Source organism: Chiloscyllium plagiosum, unplaced genomic scaffold (assembly GCF_037043375.1).
Source record: "Chiloscyllium plagiosum isolate Xiang-an unplaced genomic scaffold, Cpla_swu_hap1 HiC_scaffold_1, whole genome shotgun sequence".
In the NCBI taxonomy this organism is placed as follows: domain Eukaryota; kingdom Metazoa; phylum Chordata; class Chondrichthyes; order Orectolobiformes; family Hemiscylliidae; genus Chiloscyllium; species Chiloscyllium plagiosum.
In genome coordinates this window covers 168,691,178-168,715,387 of record NW_028270139.1, presented here as the reverse complement: position 1 = coordinate 168,715,387, position 24,210 = coordinate 168,691,178, and the positions used below count along the sequence as shown (strand labels likewise).

The following is a 24,210-nucleotide window of genomic DNA, read 5'->3' as shown; positions in this document are numbered from 1 at the left end:
CTTAAGCTAGGACAAACGTTCGGCACAACATCGTGGGCCGAAGGGCCTGTTCTGTGCTGTATTGTTCTATGTTCTATGTTCTAGGTGGTCTCAGTCCACTATGGACATTATGGATTTCAGTGAGACGCGTAAGGTACTGGGACACTGTCTCACCTTCCCGTTGTTTGCACATTGCTATTTTGGTCATGTCCATTCGCACTGGGAATGCCCCCTACAGGCGGTTGCCAGCGCTGCAACAAAAGCATTAATGTCTCCGTTCTCTTCTGCTTGCGGGTTGGCTACTCTGGCATGGACACTTATGGCTGGCCAGTTATACTCCTCTTGGCCTTCTTGCTATGATCTGTTGTGGGTACGAGATGCTACCGGTGATTCAGCAGACCCTGAGGCAGCGGCCGCTGACTTGGAACCTTCGCCAGGCGGATCGCGTAGGGAGGCTGCAGGTCTCGGAGGGCAGTCATCAAGGTCAGGGTCTGAAACAGACTTAAGACACTGTACAGCTTCGTTAGGGTGTTTGCCGTGCGCGTCTGCATGTGTGCTGGTGTTTGCACGTGTATTTGATTTATCGTTTACTTGAGATTTCCTTTCTCTGATATCAGCCTCAGCCTTACCAATATTATAAGCACTCCAATTCACAGGTTCTATTTTTCCCTTCCTTTTCTCCTTCTCTCTCTCCTCCAACCTCGACCTCAATATTTCCAGCTGCCTTTTCCTAAAACTTCCTCCCTCCAGAAAATCACATTCCTTAATCCACAATTCTAACTGCTTCACAGACTCTGGGCCGTAATTATTGAGCATGTATTGTAGTTTTGATTGGCCATTCCAAGTCCTGTGTGGACTCTCCCTTTGTTTGCTCTTGCCAGAGCCCATTTTTAATGTAACTGGAAAAGTGTTCAGCTCTCTCTCTCTCTCTCGCTCGCTCGCTCTCGTGGTACCGTTACCTTTTCCCTTTGACTTGCTTTTACCTCCGGAGGTCCCCTTTCACATTGGGTGTGTCCGCCTCAATGCCTTGGTTTTCGTAAACCAAGAGACCACGTACCTGGGACATCTTAGGCGAGTCTAACTCAGCCAGTGGTGGTTCCAAGTCTAAAACCACACTTAACCTTGCTGTCTCCTAAACACTCTTGAGAGGGCAAGCCCCTTCCCTTGGGGTTTTACTCTAATACCATGCGAGAGTTCACTGAACCCTTTTCCTGCTGTATTTATTCTCTTAGAATGAGTCTCTATGCAGGATTACTTAACCCACGATTCTTACCCCGACCTTATTTGATTCGAAACCCCGGCACTAGGGCGATCCACAGATTCCCAGTCCTCTCACAAAAAAGGGCCAATTCAGTGCTCAAGATGAAGTGAAAGACCTTCAAGGCGCTGGCACATGCGCCTCCTGGGAATCTTCAGAATCTCACCCAGTCGCGGGGTCCCCAACCGAGCCCCCAGGTTTTCTGTCGTGGAAATTAAATCGACTTGACTCAATAATTAGCAAGAGCAAAGCAAGGGTCTTTATTAAAAATCTTGCAAGATTGACTCATTACACTAAGTCAGATGCCTCAATGCAATGAGTACCAAAAAATTACACAGATGCCTGCCTTATAGCGTTCCTTATCACACTCTCAAGGGCAGAGACTGGGGAAACTCAAGTTGTTATCCCCTCATCTCTAGGCCTAGACATAACAGTTCTTCAGCTTTCGCTGAGTTTGACTATCATAGGTCGAGTTGAATGCTTACAGAATTCAAACAGAGATAAGCTAACTGCAAACCTTCATCAAAGCATCGTTTACAAAGCTCAGGGTTGGAGGATCTGAGCTACAGGGAGAGGCTGAACAGGCTGGGGCTGTTTTCCCTGGAGTGTCGGAGGCTGAGGGGTGACCTTATAGAGGTTTACAAAATTATGAGGGGCATGGATACGGTAAATAGACAAAGTCTTTTCCCTGGGGTTGGGGAGTCCAGAACTAGAGGGCATAGGTTTAGGGTGAGAGGGGAAAGATAACAAAAGGGACCTAAGGGGCAACTTTTTCACGCAGAGGGCGGTACGTGTATGAAATGAGCTGCTAGAAGATGTGGTGGAGGCTGGTACAATTGCAACATTTAAGAGGCATTTGGATGGGCATATGAATAGGAAGGGTTTGGAGGGATATGGGCCGGATGCTGGCAGGTGGGACTAGATTGGGTTGGGATATCTGGTCGGCATGGACGGGTTGGACCGAAGGGTCTGTTTCCATGCTGTACATCTCTATGACTCTGTGACTCTCTGTTTGTGCTCGACAGTGACAGAGGGTCTTTTCCTCACCTTTCCCTATCTCTGCCTTTGTGTGCTTGACACTAATTGGGGAGGGGGCAGGGATGGGGTGAGGAGAGAGGGTGAATGGAGATGGGGAGAGGAGAGTGAAGCAGGGAGAGTGAAGGGAGCAAGAGTAGTGGGGGAGGTAAGATGGTAAGAAATCAAACAAACAATCCCAAGACAACTCAGCCTAACCTCCATAGGGAGCATATTATTGGAATCTAATTCGAGAGATCATGCAAAGCTACCAATCAGAAAGGCAAGGAATAAATCAATATCAAGCCGCATGGATATGTTCGAAGATGGTGTTTGATATTGATCGAACTAACTTGATCGAACTGTATGACGAGGTCACGATGAGTATTGATGAGGGTGATACAGTTGATGTGTTCTCTATGGATTTCAACAAGGTTTCTGATCATGTCCCACATGGCAGACTAGTTTAAAAAAAACACTTTAAAATCCCCCATGGGATCCAGGGGAATGTAGCAAGCTGGAAATAAAGTTGGCAAGTTGGTTTCATGGCAGAACGCAAAGGGTGTTGTTGATTGTTTTAGCAACAGGACGACTATTTCTAGTGGATTTCTTCAGGACTCACTCCTGTGGAATGGATTAACAATTGGCCTTAAACCCAGAGGGTATGATCATGACATTTGCAGGCAACACAGAACTGTGTGGTTGATGGTGATGAGGACAACTGTAGACTCCAGGATGAATCTGTTCTGCCCCGATCTGTGTACGCCATACACTCAGCCCTACCCTGTGCATGTAGATTATATCACTGAAATGAAAGGGGAACACAGTGGCACAGTGGTTAGCACTGCTGCCTCACGGTGCCAGAGACTGGGTTCAATTTCAGCCTCAGGTAACTGTCTGTGTGGTGTTTGCACATTCTCCCCGTGTGTGTGGAGGTTTCCTCTGGGTGCTCCCGCTTCCTCCCACAATCCAAAGATGTGCAGGTCTGGTGAATTGACCATGCTAAAATTGCCCCGAGTGTCCACAGATGTGTCGAATAGGTACATTAGTCAGGGGTAAATGTAGAGTAATGGGAGAATGAGTCTGGGTGTGTTGTTCTTCAGAGGGTTGGTATGGACTTGTTGGGCCAAATGGCCCCTTTCCACACTGCAGGGATTCCAAGTAATTCAATTGACTTCTTACTAATCACATGATTTCTGTGAATATAACTCAGTTCTAATCTATTCATACACTGGCATTACTGATTGGACATGGAGAAACAGAAAGTGAAAGTCCTCCTGTTTATATAAAGCCAAATGCATCTCAATGGAAAGGTCATTCCGACATCAAGAATCATCCGGTTCAGATATCATTGGGTAATTCTGCTCTTGTTCGTTACCATTTTCTGTTGTCAATTTCTGTATTTCCAATCCACCCTCTGTCTCATCTCTCCTGCTGCTTCCTCTTGCTCTTTCTGTGTGTGCTCAACTGTGTCTGAGGGTCTTTTTCTGATCTCCTCTTCCCTGTCTCGGTCTTTCTGCATTCGACTTAGCCTTTGGGAGCAGAGGGCTAGAGGGTGTGTGGAGAGAGGAAGGACAGAGATTAGGGGCAGATGGAAGAGAGGTGGGGAAAAGGGGGACAGAAAGGGGGTGCTGGGAGAGAGAGGAGGCAGTGTGCAGGGGAGAGAAGGGGCAAGAGGGAGAGGAGGAGAGAGAGGAGGGACAGGGATAGGGACAGAGAGGAGAAAACAAAGAGGAGAGCAGGGTGAAGAAGGGGGAGATGGGGAGAGTGCCGGGGATGGGGAATGGGAATGGGAGACGGGGAGGGGGCTGGTGTTCCTGGCCTGTGTGTCACTCCACTTCCCAACCTCCATGCCTGTGTTTCCCTTAATTTTCTGCCCATTCCATCCCACGTAGAGAGGGAAGCCAGAGGACAGAGAGAAAGGAAGGAAGGGAGAGGAGAGGAAGGTATGGGGGAGAGCATTTAAGGGGCTGGAGAGCTGAGAGGAGATGGAGAATGGGGAGAGAAGAGATAGATCAACAGAGGGAGAGAGGAGAGGATTGAGGGGGAGAGAAATAAAGGGGAGAGGAGGAGGCGGCTATCATAGGAAGCTATGGATTATATCAGATTAAATGAATACATATTAAGTTGTTGGATTTAGTATTAAAGCTGATAATTATGATGTATATTGAATTCAGCAAAGAAGGCCCAGTAAACTGATCAATCAAAATTTGAATATAAATGGGGAAATCTAAATGAGACAATATTTAAAAAACTGCATAAGAGTCTTTGGGTAACAGGAAAATATTTTCTAAGATGAATGTGGATCCATCATGTGCAGAATCAGGAAATGTTATAATGGGGAATGAATAAATGGTGACTGAATTGATGGAATGCCACAGAGGCTAGCACTGCTGCCTTACACCCTCAGGAACCCAGGTTCAATTCCACCCTCGGGTGATGCCTGTATGGAGTTTGCATGTCCTCCGTGTCTGCATGGGTTTCCTCACACAGTCTAAAGATGTGCAGGTTAGGTGGATTGTCCATGCTAAATTGACCTAACAGGATGGTGTTACAGGGATAGGATATTCTTCAGAGGGTCAGTGCAGATCTAAAACAAATGTAGGACAGATGTCCTTTATTAGAGGAGCCACACACCTTGGCAATACATCATAAACTAATTCATGGGGCTATGCACGCTTGAGCAACGAAGCTACGTGCTCAAAAAATGTGGCACACTGCTGCCTCACTGTGCCAGAGACCCGGGTTCAATTCCTGCCTCGGGTAACTTCTGTGTGGAGATTGCACTTTCTCCCTGTGTCTGCTTGGGTTTCCTCTGGGTGCTCTGGTTTCCTCCCACAGTCCAAAGATGTGCAGGTTGGGTGAACTGGCCATGCTAAATTGCCCGTAGTGTTAGGTGAAGGGGTAAGTGTAGGGGAATGGGTCTGGGTGGGTTGCTCTTCAGAGGGTTAGTGTGGACTTGTTGGGCCGAAGGGCCTGTTTCCACATGTAAGTAATCTAATCTAAAAAAAATGCTCACAGTTGGGAAACACTGAGCAGGCAAACAGAGGCACCTTGAACAGATAAGCTACACTTTACCATTACCTCCTAGTGAGAAAGGAACTTAGCTATGCGCAGGAGGCTGCAAAACAGCACCCCCACTGCTACATGGAGAAAGTGAGGATTGCAGATGCTGGAGATCAGAGAGTGTGGTGCTGGAAAAGCACAGCAGGTCAGGCAGCATCCGAGGAGCAGGAGAATGAATGTTTCAGGCATAAACACCACACTCTCGACTTCCATAGCTACATGCCAAGCACTATAGTTCTTCTGGATGAGGGGCACTTCAACAAAATGATTCCTTAACTGGGAGGGAAGCCATGACCAAGAAAATGGCTTCCACAGAGTTAGAAAACACATTAGAATTCTGGGAGATGATGAGTAAAGATTCCTGAATAGTTACTGCAGATCCAAAGGAAGCATTAATGTCACCCCATCATTTATGAGGGTGGGAGAGAGGGAACAGGGATTGACTGATCTGTTGGACTTTCATTAACAGCAGGGGAATGTTGGAATCTATTAGAAGTGACAGGATTGGACAGAGTCAGCATGAATTTACAAAAGGAAAGTTGTGCTTGAAAATTTCCTGGAATTTTTTGACGATCCAACTAGAAGAATGGATGAAGGGACCAATGAATGTGGTTTATTTGGGCTTTCAAAAGATAAAGTCTCATATAAGAGGTGAGCATGCAGTTAAAGGGCATGGGATTGGGATGCAGTGTGCTGACATGGATAGAGAACTTATTGGCAGACAGGAGAAAAAAGAATTTGGAAAAACAGACCTTTTTTCTGAGTGACAGGCAGTAACTAGTGGGGTACCACAGGGCTCAGTGCTTCGACTCCAGCTCTTCACAGGATGTACTATTGATTGGGAAAGGATTGGTGCAATGAGACACAGGTTGCTGAAAGTAAGCATGCAGATGCAGCAGGAGGTGAAGAAGATAGATGATTGTGACAGGGAATTCCAGGATTTTGACCCAGCGACAATGAAGGAAAAGCGATATATTTCCAAGTCAGAATGGTGAATGGCTTGGAGGGAAACTTACAGGGTGTAGTGTTCCCATGTATCTGCTGCCCATGTCCTTCTAGATTGAAGTGGTCGAGGGTTTGGAAGGTGCTGTCTAAGGATCTTCGGTGAACATCTGCAGTGAGTCTTGTCCAGTTGAAAATATATAACAAGTTGTGGTCAGTATGGATAATGGTCTCTCTCTGTTCCCATTTCAAACATATATATCAAAGTATATGATAGCCAGAGAAGCAATAGCCTCATGGTATTATCACTAGACTATTCATCCAAAGACACATCAAATATACCTGCATCAAATGTTGCTGCAACAGATGATGAAATTTAAATATAATTCTTTTGGCATTTAGTTTGGCACAACATCATAGCCAAAGGCCCAGTCCTGCACTGTATCGTTCTATGTTGTATGTGATCAGAACTAAGAAGTTAACATTCAATAATTTTGATTTTTTGAAAGACAGAAGAGGTGGAAAAGTTGATGGGGCAGCACTGTTAATAAGAGATGAAATGAGAACAATTGTGAAAGATGACCTCGGCTCAGATAATCGAGGTATTTGGGGGGGAAGTAAGAAACAGAAAGGGAAAGAGCATTTTGGTGGGAGTAATGGACAGACCCCAAACAGTAGCCACTTTGTAGGAAAAGGCAATAAATAAATAAATAATAGACGCATGTGAAAAGAATAGAGCACTAATTATGGATGACTTTAATCACAGAATCCCTACAGTGTGGAAACAGGCCATTTGGGCCAACAGGGGAGGCAATGGCCTAGCGGTATTATCACTGGACGCTTAACACACAGGCTCAGGTAATATTCTGTGAACCTGGATTCCAATCCCACCACTGCAGATGGTGGAATTTGAATTCAATAAATATCTGGAGTTAAAAGTTTATGATGACCAGGATTCCGTTGTTGATTGTTGGGGAAAAACCCCATCTGTTTCACTAATGCCCTTTCGGGAAGGAAACTGCCATCTTTGCCTGGTCTGGCCTACATGTGACTCCAGACCCACAATGATGTGGTTGACTCTTAACTGCCCTCAGGGTAATTAGGGATGGGTAATAAATGCTGGCCTAGTCAGTGATGCCCTCATTCCATGAATGAATTTTTAAAAGGTCTACACTAACCCTCGGAAGAGTAACCCACCCAGACCCATTCCCCTACACTATTACTCTACGTTTCCACTAACTAATACACCGAATCTACACATCCTTTAATACTACATGCAATTTAACATGGCCAATTCACCTAACTTATATATCTTTGGACTGTGGGAGGAAACTGGTGCACCAGGAGGAAACCCACACAGACACAGGGAGAATGTGCAAACTCCACACGGACAGTTGCCCGAGGTTGGAATCAAACCCAAATCCCTGGTGTTATGAGGCAGCAGTGCTACCCACTGAGCCACCAATCGTCAAGTTGCCTGGGCCAATCAAGTTGGAAAGGGGATCAATGACAAGAACTTCATAGTGAATCAGGGATAGCTTCCTCGAGCAATATGCAAGGGAGCCAAGTAGGGAGCAGGCTATCTATGATCTAGTAATGAGGAATGAACCATGTTTCAGAGTGAAAGGTCCCCTCAGAAGTAATGATATAATTTAATCCTCTGTTTGAGCATAAGAAACTAAAGTTAAATGAATGGAATTACAATGAAAGGAGGATAGAGTTAGCGAAAGTGAACTGGTTGGATAGATTAACAGGAATGACAGTGAGGATAAATTCAGAATCCAGGAAAGGAGGACTAAAAAGATAATAGAGAGTAAACTACAAGAGCAAACCAGCGAGGAGAATAAAAATTGTCAACAAGAGCTTCTTTATGTTGACAAAAACGAAGAGAGAGGTCAAAGTAAACATAGTCCTTTTAGAAAATGAAGCTGGTGAGACAATTTTCAGGGACATGGAGATGGCAGAGGAGTTAAACAGATGCTTTGAATCAGTCCTTAAGGTGGAAGATATACTTAAATTGATTTATTATTCTCACATGTATGTCGATACGGTGAAAGGTGCTGTTTTGCATGCTCTACGGGCAGATCATACCATACCAAGTACATCACGTTAGCAGAACAGAGTGCAGACTTCAGTATTACAGCCGCAGAGAAGGTCATAATCAGACAGCACAGAAACAGACTCTTTGGTCCAACCAGCCCATGCCAATCATGTTCCCAAACTAAACTAGCCCCACATTCCTGTGTTTGACCCATATCCCTCCAAACCTTTCCTATTCAGAAGCGTAGCCAAACATCTTTTAGACTTTGTAACTGTTCCTGCATCCATTAGTTTCTCTGGCAGTTCACTCCACACACGAACCACTCTCTGTGCAGAAACATTGCCCCGCGTGCGCCTTTTAAATTTCACCTTAAAAATAAGCCCCCAGTTGTGAACGCCCCACTTTAGGGGAAAAGACCCTTGTTATTCACCTTTTCTATGACCCTTATGATTTAATAAACCTGAATAAGGTCACCCGTCAACCTCCTACACTCCAATAAAAATTGTCCCAATCTGTCCTTTCTATTTTTATTATCTTAAGCCCACCATTGCTCACAGACTAGTCAAGCAACAGCCTGACATAATCATTCTTACAGATTCATACCTTATGGATAACACCCCAGACGCTGTCATTACCATCCCTGGATATGTCCTGTGCCACTGGCAGGACAGACCTAGCAGAGGTGACAGCATGGGGGATTCAGTCAGGAGGGAGTTGCCCTGGGAGTCTTTGACATTGACTCCAGACCCGATGAAGCCTCATGGCTTTAGGTTAAAGGTGGGCAAGGAAACCTCTTACTGGCTCAGCTGATGAGTCAGTACTCCTCCATGTTGAACAACACTTGGAGGAAACACTGAGGGTGGCAAGGGTGCACAATATTCTCTGGGTGGGGGTTTTCAATGTCCACCACCAAGAGTGGCTTGGCAATAGCATTACAGATCGAGCTGGTCAGGTCCAAAAGGATATAACTGCGAGACTGGGTCTGCAGGTGGTGGTGAAGGAACCTGCAAGAGGAAAAAACATACTTGACCTCATCCTTACTAATCTGCCAGCTGCAGAACCATCTGACTATGACAGTATTGGTAAACGTGACCACCGCACTGTCCTTGTGTAGATGAAGTCCCACCTTCACATTGAGAATAACCTCCCTCTTGTTGGGTGGCACTATCATTGTGCTAAATGGGACAGAGTTTGAACAAATCCAGCAGCCCAAGACTAGGCATCCATAAGTGCTGTGGGTCATCAACAGCAGCAGAATTGTACTCCAGCACAATCTGCAATCTCATGGCCCAGCATGTCCCCCACTTAACCATTACCATCAAGTCAGGGGATTAACCCTGGTTCAATGGAGAGTGCAGGAGGGCATACCTGAAGGTGAGATATCTACCTGGTGCCAAAAAGCATAAAGAGTAAATGATAGATCTGAGCAATCCAACAACTAACGGATCAGATCTAAGCTCTGCAGTCCTTCCACATCCAGTTGTGAATGGTGGTGGACAATTAAACAACTCACTGGAAGAGGCAGTTCCACAAATATCCCTATCCTTAATGATGGAGGAGCCCAGCACATCAGTGCAAAGATAAGACTGATGCATTTGTAACAATCTTCAGTCATATCCATCTCAGCCTTCTCTGGTGGTCCCCAGCATCACAGATACTGCAAAGGCTTCCGGCCTTCTGGCAACAGTATTGAAGATGTGTGCTCCAGAACCTGCTGCTCCCCAAGTCAATCTCTTCCAGTACAGTTACAACACTGGTATCTACCCGAGAATGTGGAAAATTTGCCCAGGTATGTCCTGTACACAAAAAACAGGACAAATCCAGCCCGGCTAATTACCACCCTTTAGGGTGAGAGAGGAAAGATTTAAAAGCATCAACTTTTCCTTACAGAGGGTGGTGCGTGCATAGAATGAGCTCCCAGAGGAAGTGATGGAGGCTGGTACAATTACAGTAGTTAAAAGGCATCTGGATGGATATATGAATAGGAAGTGTTTAGAGATATGGCTAAATGCTGGCTAATGGGACTAGATTAATTTAGGATATCTGGTCGGCATGGACAGATTGGACAAAAGGATCTGTTTCTGTGCTGTATATGTCTATGACTTTAAATATTAAGGAAATAAATCCGAACATTTGGAAAATCAAAATCTAATCCAGCAAAGTCAGAATGGAATGGGAAATAGTGTCTTGACTAATTAAATTTTGGTGAAGTCTCAACCAAAATGGATTGAGGGTAACCAATAAATATGTTGTATTTGGTCTTCCGCAAGGCATTCAACCAAAGTACCTCACAACATGTTAAACCATAAGAGCCAATGATGTTGCAGATAGTAAACCCACCTGAATAATGAATTGGTCAATGAGCAGGAAATAATGAGTGGGGATAAGGGGCTGTTTTTCACATTGGTGACCTGTGGCTGGTGGAGCTGCACAGGGACCTGCATTGTGAGTGCAGTTGTTTACAATCTCCATCCATTGACTTGGAGCATGTGAACGTACTGTCGTCACATTGGCAGGCAACACAAAAATATGTGGAAATGCAAGTTGCAAAAGGAATGAAAACAGTTTACAGAGAAATGTTGATTGTTAAAAGTCAGTGGGCAAAAGGTTGGCAAATGGAATATAATGTGAGAAAATGTGAAGTTGTTCATTTTGAAAGGGAGAACAAAAGAATACTTAAATGGAGAAGAATACAGAAATTTGCAACAGTGTTTTTGGGGGTACTCGCGCACAAAACACAGAAAGCAAACATGAAGCTGCAGGAGGTAATCAGGAAGGCCGCTGGCATGTTGGTCCTTATTTCAAGGCGGTATAAGAGTGAGGAAGACTGACTGCAACTGTACAAGTTGTTAGTCAGACCAGATCGGGAATAGTAGGTCCCCCTTTTTAGGGAAAGGTAATGTTTCACTGGAGGCATTTCAAAGGATGTTCTCTTGGATAATCCTGGTTTGGAGGGATTGTTTTATTAGCAAAGGCTAAACAGGTTGGGACTCTACTCATTGGGGTTTAGAGGAATGAGAAATTATCTCATTGAAACACACAGGATTCTTAAGGGGCTTGACAGTGTCAATGCCGAGAGGACGTTTCCCCTCATTGGAGAGTCCAAGACCAGGGAGCACAGTCTCAGAATAAAGTGGTGCCTATTTAGAACTGAGATGAGGAGGAATTTCTTCTCTCAGAGGGTTGACTGTCTTTAGAACTGTTTGCCTCAGAGAGCTGTGGGGGGCAGAATCCTTGTGTATATTTAAGGCTGCAATAGATTCTTGATCAGTTGGGGACTCAAAGGTTAGAGGAAAGTGGATGTGAAGAATTTTGGGTCAGTTGTGATCCTATTGAATGACAGAGCAGGCAGTTTTGTGGGGGGGGCATGGTGGGGGGGGAATAGCCTCCTTTCCCTATTTATTATGGTCTTGTGGTATAAAAGAATCCCATTCTGTAAGAAATAAAAGCTCCCATGTCCTGTGAAAGCTCTATATGTTGACTAGTGACTTCAGAATTCATGCAATAGATACAATCCCATGCACATTACCTGTAATTCAATCCCTATTCCAAGGGTTTCATGCACACCTAGTACTCATCATTGAAATGGTTTCAGAACTGGCAAATAAGAATTATTTTCTTTTCTAATTCAACTCTTAACTGTGTCTGACTATAGGTGTAAGAGTTGTCAAAGAAGATTGGGTTAAATCATAGATAAAATTAGATTCTTTGTAGTTTGTCTGTGTCCTGTTGAAGTTGAGATCTTAGTAACAATTTGTTAATTTTTGTTTAAGTTTTTAACTTGTTGTCCAAAATGTGTAATTTGTCAACTCTAGTTAGGAACAATTGAATAATTTTGAGTGTCTTTGAATGTTTGAATTTCACTGTGTTGTGAATCCAATGAGGGGGAGGTTGATTTGGTTTGGCTTGCTGTTCCCGTGTCATAACAATGTGGAAATTTATACGATATCTGAATGGGAGAGAATAGAGAAACGGGGTTTCGAATGATACCTTAGGGGTAACACTTAAATGGCCACCTATGGATCTTTTTAACTGGAAGCAATTCAGAAAATATTACATTTGACTGGATAAACAAGAAGCAGCCTCACACGTCTAACAATGAAATATTAACGTATTTCTGATCTTCTCAATGACAATTCAGTCCAGCCTGTTATTTTTGATTGTTCCATTGTTACATGTCCACAGCTATTCCCAAGCACTTGAAGACTCATTGTTCTGAACGTGTGGTAAGAGGAAAGGAGCAACCTACAAAGTGCACCAAAGAGAAACCTCAGACATGGAAGCAATGTTGAGCAGCAGGTCAATTTCACAATAAATTACAGGACAGGAAGTCAGACCAGTGATAAAGCACAGGACAGGATCCTGAATCTCTGGAAATCGAATTTCACCTCTGATCAAAAGGAAATTTATTGAAAAGGAAATGGGACAGACTTCAGAATGTCGTAACTGGTCTGCAACTCAGCTGCTTGAAAAGGCATCTGGTGGACTGGCACTCAAAGGAATTTTTGTCAGTAAGAATGTGAATGATCTGTTAAAGACGCGGGAAAGACTGCTGGAAGTCCCAAAGACATGCTGTCTATTGGGTCCATCCATGAATCCTACTGAACACACTGAGAGTTTCACGTCTCACACTCATGCCGAAAATTCTAAGAAGTGTGTAGAACAGTTGGGTCTTGGTATCAGAAGCAGTGTTGAGACTAAATTCTGGAGCTTTGAACTGGATGTTAAGGGAGAGCATAACACTTCCAGCAGCAGTTCTAACAGCACAAAAAATACATATGTCTCTTTTTATAAGATGATCATTGTACCTATGGCCAGTGTTGAGTTAAACTGCAAGGATCTGAAACTGTCAGAAACTGCTGTCAACTCTCTGAAAGATGTTGAAATGAATCTGCGCTATCAGGAGTCAGATCATGTGAAAGATATTTTGTGCGAGCAATTCCTGGAACGATTCGGGTCACATGTAAACAGCAGCAATATTCACTTTGGGGGAAATTACTTGATAGAAACAGAAAGTGATAAATTGAAAACCCAAGAGAAAGAAGATGCTGAAGAAGTCATGAAAACATTGGTCAACACAGATTTACAAACTAGCGCGTTAGGCTTCGTCAGTGCCAGTGTTTCAGCGTCTGCGTCTCATTTTAAATCTAACGTTAACTCTACCTGCAAAAAGACTCTATTGGATAAAATAAGTGTCCGCAGTACTAAGATCGGTGGCCCTGTTGAAGCATCATCGCTTCTAGACTGGAAGAAAGGCTTACAGGAACAGGATAGCACTTGGCGAGTCATTGATCGTGGCTCTGTACACAGCCTAGTTCCTGTCTGGAAAGTAATTCAACAGAACCACAGGACAGACTTTGACAATTATCAATTACTAACTGAAAGCTTGCAGAGATGCTGGGAAAGGAAAACTGGATTACAGGCTGAAGATACAGAAACTGGAAAAGTGACGGAGGTTAATACCAGTATTCAAGATCTGGTGCAGGAAGTAAGCAAATGGAACTCCATCTCAGAATCAGAGTTTGTTGCAGACTGTATTAGGAACATTTCCCAGTGTGCACACATTAAAGCCTCTTTGGGAAAACACTTCCCAATAGACACAGACAGACTGTGGTATTGTGAATTTATTTGTAAAAGCCCCGTTCAGGAATTCTTCAGTAAAGTTTTAAAATGCATTGCAGAGAATAGAATTGTGGGTGTGGATAAAATCTATCTAAAGGTTCAACTGGCACATCTGCTGCAGCCTCAAGAAATAATAAACAGCTTGGATTTTCCAAACATCTCATCAATCTTGCAACAACTGACTGACAATATCAGTGATGAGAAAGAATTAATCTTCTCCAGTTTTGAGGAAGCAAAGGAATACATCAAGAAACTGGAGAAAATATTCCAGGGGCCAGATGTTGGGAACAAATTTCAAAGTAAAGTTTGCAGTGAGCTGGGAAAATCATTGTTTCAACTACAACAAAGTAAAGATCAAGAGACATCTTTGCTCTTGACTGCACTTCTGCACCCACTATTCCACCAACCTAGTGGAATACTGATTCAGCCTCTAACAGAGGATGGCTGTAAATACCTGATCTCTCAGTTAGATCAAATCGAAACCTTCAGGCATGAAATGGAGACAATGCAGAAGGCACAATGCCAAGCCTTCCTGCTCCTCAAAGCACTGACTGCCAGAGTCACTGAGTCAGAATATAAAGATCCCAGAATAGTACTCGAAACAATGTTTGCAAAAATGGACAAAGAAGTATCGCTTCAAGTCCGTGAGGCAGTGATGACTCAGAATGGAACCTTTTTATCTGACATGGAACTTCTAAAAGAAACATTACTACATTTATCAGCCAACAAAGATGGACTGGAAGAAAACACACCATCAGAATATAGTGAAACATTGGAAAGATTCACATTCAGCGATGACAGAGAAAAGAACATCAACAAGCTCCCAGATTCTTTCTGTGAGTGGACTGAGCAATCAGGCATATCCCACAATGAGACACCACCTCAAATTGTGAATGACTTGGGATTACAAAATTACTATCCTCATAAGCTATCCCTAAATTTCACTCGGGAGATGAGCTGGGATAAACTGAGTGACAGTAAGCTGACTGAGTTAAAAGATGTCCCTTTGCGTTTCCTCCAAAAGATCCTCTCTGCCAATTCTGTTGCAAGGAACCTTGAATGGCCACTTGCTCAACAATCAGAAAGTGAGATCGATGCTGATGAAGATTTCAATGGTTTCTTTGAAGGAAATGAAACTGAGATTTCTGAGATTAATCCTCAAGATATCATTACTAGTATCTTCCTTTGTGCAGATTACTTTCTACAACAGGAGCTAATGCTGAAGATGTCTCTATGCCAGTTTGCATTACCCTTTCTGCAGCCATATAGGGATAATTATTCTACAGAAAAGAAGAGGGATTCCACAGATGAACCTGGTGGCACCCTTCTCCTGTGGGCAATGCGATCTATTGTTAAAAAATGGTGCCCACAATCCCATATATCAAGTAACAGCTTTGTGCAAGAGCCAATTGTAACTGCAGCCATGCCAACCATTTCCTTCATCAGGATTGGAAGATGCAGTATCTCCAAATCCAAAATTCTCAATTTCACCTTGAGCCAGAAGCAGCAACAACAGAATATCTTCCTGCACTCGGGGATGGACTGTGGCCATGTTCCACGTGACATATCTGATGGACTAGCCGAGATCAGCTGGTACCTTCCATCTGGCAAAAAGAATTTGGACGTATTCCCCGAGGCTGCAGCATTCATTAACCTCCGAGGAGATGCTGAAATTTATCAGAGAAACACTCGGTTTCTTGCTAAAGCCTCTGCTGCTCTCTTTATATTCATTGATATCATTGGGGAAAAGGAAAGAAAATTCCTTACTTCTCTTGCACAGTCACCAGCCAAATTCTTTCTCATAATCAACTCACACAGCAATCAGCAAAAGATAACCCAACAGCAAACAAAGGAACTGTTCAAAGATCTACAGTTAAAACCTCAACAATGCATTGTTCGGACAAATTTAAATGATGCAAAGCTTGTGGAAAACCTTTGTTCGAGAATTGAACAAATGATTCTAACTCAGAAAGAGAAGACCTTTCTAAACCTGGAACAAATGGCTGAAATTGCACGAGAAAGTGGGATTCAAATCGATGAACATCATCCCAAAATACAAAATGCTAAACAATTGGCCTCCAAAATACTGGAAGGGCTTAACCCTGAAGCCATTATTGAATACAAACAGAGGGTGTTACCCTTCCATGGGAAGCCCTGGCAAGATTGGTCTAAAGCTGAGAAAGAGAAGTCTCGCATGAAACTCCGTAAGAACAAGACTACAGAGGTATACAAGTATGAGCTGGAGCAAAAGCAGAAAAAAATCCAAGGAGATCTGATCAAGCAGAACTTGTCGAAAGAGATGCAACAATTCATTACAGAACTGATTTCAACTTGTGCAGAAGAGAGAGCGCTTTTCCTACAATGGCTGAAGTTCAATCTGGACAGTAAATCAAGGGAGATAATGTCAAACTTATGCAGCGCTTATAAAACGTTTTTGAAAGACTCAAAGCAGAAGACAAGTGAGCTGAAAGATTTGGATCAGAAAATGTCTGATAGTTCTCTTGGACTTGAGCATTTCATGAGGGAACTGGGTCAGGTTTATGAGATTTCAGTGACAGCAAGTAATATTGGCTCCGAGAGAAAAATGAACAGGAATATATTGGAGTTACCAATAGTTGCAGCTGAACTGTTGCTGGAAGGGTTCCCGCTGGAGCTCATTGATGGAGATGTTTCCAACATACCGGTTCAGTGGGTCACTGCTGTACTGAAGGAAGTAGCTAAGAAGGTGGGCACTGCTTCCCGTGTGTTTGTGGTGACAGTGCTTGGTGTCCAGAGTACAGGGAAGTCCACACTCCTAAATACAATGTTCAGTTTGCAGTTTGCTGTGAGTAGTGGCAGATGTACACGAGGAGCCTTCATGCAGTTTCTCAAGGTCACAGGGCAACTGAAAAAAGATCTTGGCTGCGATTTCATGCTGGTGATTGACACTGAGGGCCTGAAAGCTCCAGAACTCGCAACCCTTACAGACAGTTATGAGCATGATAATGAACTAGCAACATTTGTCATTGGATTAAGCAATTTAACTTTAGTAAATATAGGGATGGAAAACCCCACCGAGATGAAAGATGTTTTGCAGATTGTTGTGCATTCCTTAATCCGCATGAAACTAACTGGAAAGCGGCCAAGCTGCCAATTTATCCACCAGAATGTTGGAGATGTGTGTGCATATGATCAGAACCTGAGGAGTCGTCAAAAACTGCTGGAACAACTGGATCAAATGGTAGAGGCTGCAGCTAAACTGGAGAAGGTGGACAAAATGAAATTCTCAGATGTGATGGAGTATGATGCTGATCAGAGCAACTGGTACATCCCAAGCCTGTGGCATGGCACTCCTCCAATGGCTGCAGTTAATACTGGTTACAGTGAGCAAGTCTTTGAGCTGAAGAAGCACATCATTCAATGTTTAGTAAAACGTAGCAAATCTGAAAGAGCTTTAACAATTCCAGACTTTATCAAGTGGATGCCTGGGCTTTGGGAGCAGGTGAAAAATGAGAACTTCATTTTCAGTTTTCAGAATAGTCTGGTTGCTGAAGCTTACAATCAGCTCTCCATGAAGTACAAAGAGTGGGAATGGAATCTCCGCAAATTTGCACATTCCTATACATGTGAAACTGAAAATACAATAAAGAATGAAGATGGTGATCTCACCCAACTGCTCCCAAAATTGGAACTGGAGATCAGGAATACGATTGATGACAAAAAGCAGGACACACTCAATAATCTAAAAAGACATTTTGAAAGTGGTGCTGATAATGTGCAGCTGATGGAGAAATACAGGGAGCAATTCAAACAAAGCATTTCCATGTTATGTAGACAACTCCAGGATAATTTACTACAGAAATGTAAAGATACTATCAACAGGCAAGTGGGATTATCGAAAGTGGATGCTATCTGGGAAGAATTCAACAACAAGATTGAAGAACAAGTCAAGAAACTTTTACAAAATTGTAAAGAAATTCAGCAAGTGTTACATGATGAAGAACTAAAAGCTGCCTTTGAAAGAATGTGGCATGATACGCTCTCTAAATTGAACTATCAGCCCTGCAGTAAAAGAAACATTGAGGCCGAGATTGAAAATCTTCTGAGAGATGACATGGAAACACAAGGAAGAGTGATAAATGCAAGTCTGAAAGAGAAATGCCTGTCAAAGCACGGGAAGCAAACCTTTAAGATTCTGGAGAAACACATTAATGTGTCGAAGTGGAGGTTGATTAAAAACTTTGGTACAATTAATCCATCAGATTTAGAACAAGCAGGACTGATATCAAATACACTTGAGACCGAATGTAGGGAACAGATCAATAACATTGCAAAAATGGACATAGATTATGATATCAAATATTGTATTGAACTTTTGGACAACATAGACAAAAAAATCAACGATAATGATTCAGATTCAAAGTTTAGAATGAGTGAGATTTTCAGGGCAGAGTTTAAACTTCACATGTGTGGCTACGCTGCACCAAGATTCATGGAAATGCAATCCAAATTTATCAACAAACATGATCCACAGAAGTGGCTGGAAAGCAAAAAAGATCAATACTTTGAACTATTCATGGTGATTTACAAGGAGCAGGATCAGAATCAGCAACAAGCAGAACGATTTGTAAAATGCTGCTTTATGCCAGCTGTCAGAGATGCCACACTCAACAGCCTCAGCCTGAAAATAGTGGACGATATGAAAAAAAATGATCCTGAGGGGAAGTACACACTCCGCAATAACTTCATTGTCGCACTTCTGATCTATTTAAAACAAACTAACAGCTTCGAAGAATATTACCAGTATATTAATAACCTTGAGAATTTTGCATCCAACTGGCTTCACAAGCAGGTTATTGCACACTGCAAAATGCAATTTAAAGGAGAAATGAAATTTATACATCTAGCTAAGGAAATTGTCAAAGAAATCACTCAACAGGCCATTGAATTTGTCAGAGATGTATCACAGCAGAACATTTCTGGAAATGTTCAGGGCTTCCTTGATCTGTTTGTTAATAAGTTCAAAACAAAAATTGCGATGCCCAAAGAGGAGTTGAAATTTGTTTTATTCCAGACTGACAGCAATGCCAAGAAATTTGCAGAAGCAGTTCTACTGTCTATTGCAGAGGCAGAGAAGCTCCTCCTCCATGAGGTGACAGGCTGGAATGTTGAAGCAAAGGTGAAAGAATTATCTGTAAAACCAAATAAGGAACTCTTTAAAGGCTTATTCAGTTGCACAAAGAAATGCCCTTTCTGTGGAGTTTTCTGTGATGCAGAGAGCCCTGAGCACCAGCAGCATTTCAGTAAACAACACAGGCCTGAAGGATTAACTAGTTGTCAATGGACAGACAGCCAGCGTCTTGTGGTGGATGTTTGTACAGCTTCAGTAGCAACCAATGCACAATTCTGCAATGGTGACACAAACGGTAAGTACGTACCCTACAAGGACTACCGAACAGTCAATGATTACTATAAATCCTGGACTATTCAAAAGGAGCTCACTGCAGAGGCAACATCCTACTGGAAAAAAGTTTTTTATACTTACAATGAGAAATTTGCTGAGAGATATGGAGCAAAATGTGCAGAAATGAGCAAATCCTGGGACATTGGATGGGATGAAATAAAGAAGCAGCTGATCAAAACATATAACACAAATATCGAATCCCTGTAGGAGCCTTTTCAATATCTTAGCAATGCAAACACCTTAAATCAATCAGAAATTAGAGAGTATATATGGAAATGTCAAGAAATGCATTACTGTAAAATTTCAAATGCCACAATGCTAAATTAAAACTTAGGAGAAATGTTTTCACTCACGTTTTATTAAGTATAATTAAGTTATGGAATGTTATTAGGGAAAGGAACTGGAGAGGACATTAGAAATTAGGTCAAGAAACAGTCAGATATATTTCTAACAGGAATTTGGGATATGACGAAGAGGGATTGAAATGTGTAGAGAGAAAGTGTTGAGGGATAGGGTGAGAGAGACCGAGGGACATGGAGAAGGTATTGAGTGACATGGACTGAGTAACTGAGGGACAGGGTGAGAAATATGTTAAAATTGTGGATTGGCCACGTCAACATTTGTAAGAAAGGTTTAATCTCACTGCCAATTCCTGATTCTCTTTCTTAAGAACAGAGCACTATATCAGACACACAATCAGCTTCCAGGTCAGTTTCTTCTCAGTTATGTATTAAATAGCTCTGAATGCATCAGTCTAAAGTGTAGGGAAATGATAGTTGCTTATGAATCTCTACCAAGAAAAGCTTACACAATGTAATTATATTCTTAAATATTGTTAATATGTTGCAGGCTCTGCAAAGCCACATTATTCATATTTTTTATAAGTGAATTTGAAAAGATTCACAAATATTCAAACTGAAGCAGTAACAGGCATCTGCAGGTACAATGTGAGGCAGGAATCTGAGTAGATAGTTTCAGATTAGAAACCATTTCTAGTACAGAATGGGCTGAATAGCCAGTTTTGGTGCTTTAATTCTGAGCATTCAATGATTTATGTCAGTTCTGCCTGTAACCTCTATCTCTGAAACTGAAGAACCAGAGGATGCATGACCTTAATGGGCAGAGTTGGTTTTACTTCTGTTGACAACTAGAGACAAGGAAATTGTCACAGTGGGACAGGAACAAGTTCCTTTAGGAACTGCAACAGAACAAACACAAAGATAAATTACTTCTCTAGGAAATGCACCTTCGTGCCATCTGAATTCTCCCTCCACAGAAACTCTACAATCTACAAATCCACACACAGTATCTGACTTAGACAATAAGACCTTGGAGCAGAAGTAGACTATTCAGACCATTGAGTCTGCTCCATCATTAAATGGGATTATGGTTGAGTTGATAATTTTCAACTCCACTTTCCTTCCTTTTCCCCATCGTAATTAAAATAAATCTATCTCAGCTTTGAATATACTTCATAACCCAGGCTTGAGTGTCCTTTATGGTAAAGAATTTCACAGATTCACGACCCATTGAAAGAAAAAATGCCTCCACATCCTTGTCTTACATTTGCAATCCCTCATTCTGAGATTACGACTCTGGTCGTAGACTCTCTCGTAAGGGGAAGCATATCTTAGAATCATAGTATCATAGAATCCCTACAATGTGGAAAGAGACCATTTGGCCCAACAAGTTCACACAGACCCTCCAAACAGTATCCCACCTTGACCCTATCACTCTACATTTACTAGATTAGAATGGTGCTGGAAAAGCACAGCAGTTCAGGCAGCATCCGAGGAGCAGTAAAATCGACGTTTCGGGCAAAGGCCTTTCATCAGGAATACAGGCAGAGAGCCTGAAGGGTGGAGAGATAAATGAGAGGGGGGTGGGGTACATTTACCCCTGACTAATGCACCAAATGTACACATCCCTGAGCACTATGGAGAAATTAGCATGGTCAGTCCACCTAGCCTGAACATCCTTGGACTGTCATGACTCAGCAGAATAATCTCTGAAAGGAATTTCTGCAAAAGTAGAGTCCAATAAAGAGGATAATAAGTGAAACCTGACAGTACTTGCTCCTCCTTATGTCTCCATTATCTGAGTAGAATTGTGTGAAACAACCCAAGAAACCACTGGGGCCATTACAGCTTTGGATCATCTTCATACAGAAGGAGAAACAGCAGAACTAACATTGGGTTAACTGATGAGCAAGGGATTTGAACCAGGAAAGTGCTGATTCCTTGATGAGATGGCAGCACTCACAGTGAAATTGGAAGAATGTATAACGATACATGTCTTGAATTAATTTAAATAATGAAAAAGCGCTGCTTGCAATTGTCATTTTAACTGTGTGTTCTAATGAGAATCTAGGTGTACTTTGTGTCCTCTGCTAATTACTGAGTACAATAACTCAACAACAGTGAAGATAGTCATTCGGCTAAAAATGTGTAGGTGCCTTCAAGTAATTAATAGTACTTTTAACATTAATCATCAATTATTTTTAAAAATCACATAACACCAGGTTATAGTCCAACAGGTTTAATTGGAAGCACTAGTTTTCGGAGCACTGCCCCTTCGTCAGGTGATTGTGAAGGAGCAGCCAGCGCTCCGAAAGCTAGTGCTTCCAAATACACCTGTTGGGCCATAACCTGGTCCTATGGGATTTTTAACTTTGTACACCCCAGTCCAACACCCGCATCTCCAAATCATCAAGTAATGATTGGTTACAGTGCTTGCAGTAAAATAGTAAATTTGATAAAGTTAAGCATTCTGAGTTAGTTCAGTCCATAGCTGGTTTGTAATAAAATAGAATAATGCAAAGTAACAGTATAACTCAGACAACTGTTGGTAGAAGTTTAAGACATTATAATGTATCACTGCAAGTTGGTGCAAAAAGTAACCTTGAATTCATGGAAAGACGGAGGGAGAAGAATAGTTAAGATTCAGAAGTTAGACTCCAGATCCTTGAAGTAATACCAGAGGCTAACTACTTACACTTTTACTTGGTTACAGTCATTGTATCAACTATAATAAATGATTTAAAACTGAAAGCTCAGAATCACAGCTATGTTACAGAAGAGGAGGAGGTTATTCAGCCCATCAAATCTACACCTTGAGCTCTTTATCCACTGCCAATCTCCCACTTTTTACAATATTTTTGCAGTTATATTTATCAAAATAATCATCCAATGCCTTCTCCTGTTACCGTGGTGTATAAACTGAAGCCCAGCTCCTCAATACAAAAGCACCAAGAACTCAATGTTTATTGTTCTGGTATGTGTATTTGCCTTCAGCCATTACTGTGATGCTTTAATCTGAACTACAGTTGCATTTCCATGATATGATGTGAAATTAACATAGTGAACTGTTATTGCTTGAGTAGCTGTAATTGAATAAAGTAGATTTTAGCTGTACATGAATGGTGTCCTGTCAAATCCTTCACTGAGCTGAGCAAAGAATTCCCAGTTCCACACTATGTTTACAAAGGATTGTCTGTGCAGCTGAATCTTATTCCTTGATCCAGTTTATTTAAACATTGGTCATTATCAAAAATGCCCTAAATCCTGAAACCCATTTGAATTCTCATATCCCCCAGTCCATTACTGACTTGATATGCCCGAAACATCGATTCTCCTGTACCTCGGATGCTGCCTGACTAGCTGTGCTTTTCCAGCACCACACTCTTTGACTCTGATCTCCAGCATCTGCAGTCCTCACTTTCTCCTTCCTCTATTCCCTGCCTGTTCATGTGTCTGGCTAAATGTCTGTTAAATATTGCTATCATATCTGTGTCTACCAGTTCCCCTAGCAACATGTTCCAGGTACCTAGCAACCTCTGTGTAAAAAACCTGCCTCGCACATCTCTTTTAAACTTTCCCCTCTCAACTTAGACCTATGCTCTCGAGAATTTGATATTAACATCCTGGGGAAAAAAAACTTTGACCATCCATCCTATCAATACCTCTCATTTTATATACTTCTATCAGGTTGTCCCTCAGCCTCTGGGGCTCTAACAAAAACAAAGTTTGTCCAATCCCTTCTTAGTTGACAATGGGTCCACCGTGATCTCCTCTGCAGTTGGGGTGAGTGATCCACCTTCCAGAATTCACCTCAGTCACTTCTCACTATTGCCCTCTGCTCATTATAATGCTGAGTCTGGGATCTACCAAGCTTCATTGCAGCGTTGACTCAAACATGGACCAAAGGGCTTAACTCCAAGGGGTGAGGAGAGAGTGACTACACTCCACTGAATGGGGCATTAAGGAACCCCAGCAAAATTGAAGTAATTGGTAATATGGGAGAAAGCCTCTCCATTGGTTGGAATAACACTGAGCACAAAGGAAGATGGTTTCAATTCATAGGATCACAGGCAAAATGATGCCATTCAGCCTTTTAGGTCCACGTGGTTCTCTGGGTATTCCATGTTATCTCCTCCACTTCCCGTACCCCTGCCCTTAAACCCCAGACCTTCAACTGCAAAAAGGATAGAACCCCCTTGGTCCTCACCTTCCAACCCATTACTCTCTGGATACAGCACAATATCCTCCGACATTTCTGCCATCTACAAAAAGACCCCACCATCAGAGATATATTTCTCTCCCCACTCCTATTTGTGATCCGCAGAAACTATTCCCTCCTTGATTCCCTCATTAGGTGCCCCCACCAGCCCACCCTCCACTCCCCGCACCTTCCCTTGTTGCAGCAAGGGGTGTAAAACCTATGCTCACACCTCCCACCTCAGCTCCGTCGAAGGCCCCAAAGGATCCTTCCATATCCGATAGAGATTTCCAAACACCTCATCTACTGCGTCCATAGCTCTCAATGTGGTCTCCTCTACATTGGGGA

General features: G+C 42.5%; 1 protein-coding gene across 2 annotated transcripts; it reads left to right on the top strand.

The window, feature by feature from the left end:
* The first annotated feature begins 369 nt into the window (after nt 1–369).
* LOC148152286 (interferon-induced very large GTPase 1-like) lies at nt 370–22,778 on the top strand. Of its 2 annotated transcripts, none has more exons than XM_087992227.1 (2): nt 370–462; nt 12,486–22,778. In XM_087992227.1, the coding sequence occupies exon 2, from the start codon at nt 12,721–12,723 to the stop codon at nt 19,570–19,572; it is 6,852 nt and encodes a 2,283-aa protein (XP_087848353.1). In that variant the 5' UTR covers nt 370–462; nt 12,486–12,720; the 3' UTR covers nt 19,573–22,778. The 2 variants fall into 2 exon arrangements, with proteins under 2 accessions (XP_087848353.1, XP_087848348.1); XM_087992222.1 differs by lacking the exon at nt 370–462 and adding an exon at nt 7,042–7,117.
* The last annotated feature ends 1,432 nt before the right edge of the window (nt 22,779–24,210 follow it).

Coding starts and splice junctions, on each gene's coding strand:
- LOC148152286 (XM_087992227.1), top strand. CDS start 12,721: ATGGGACAGACTTCAGAATGTCGTAACTGGTCTGCAACTCAGCTGCTT.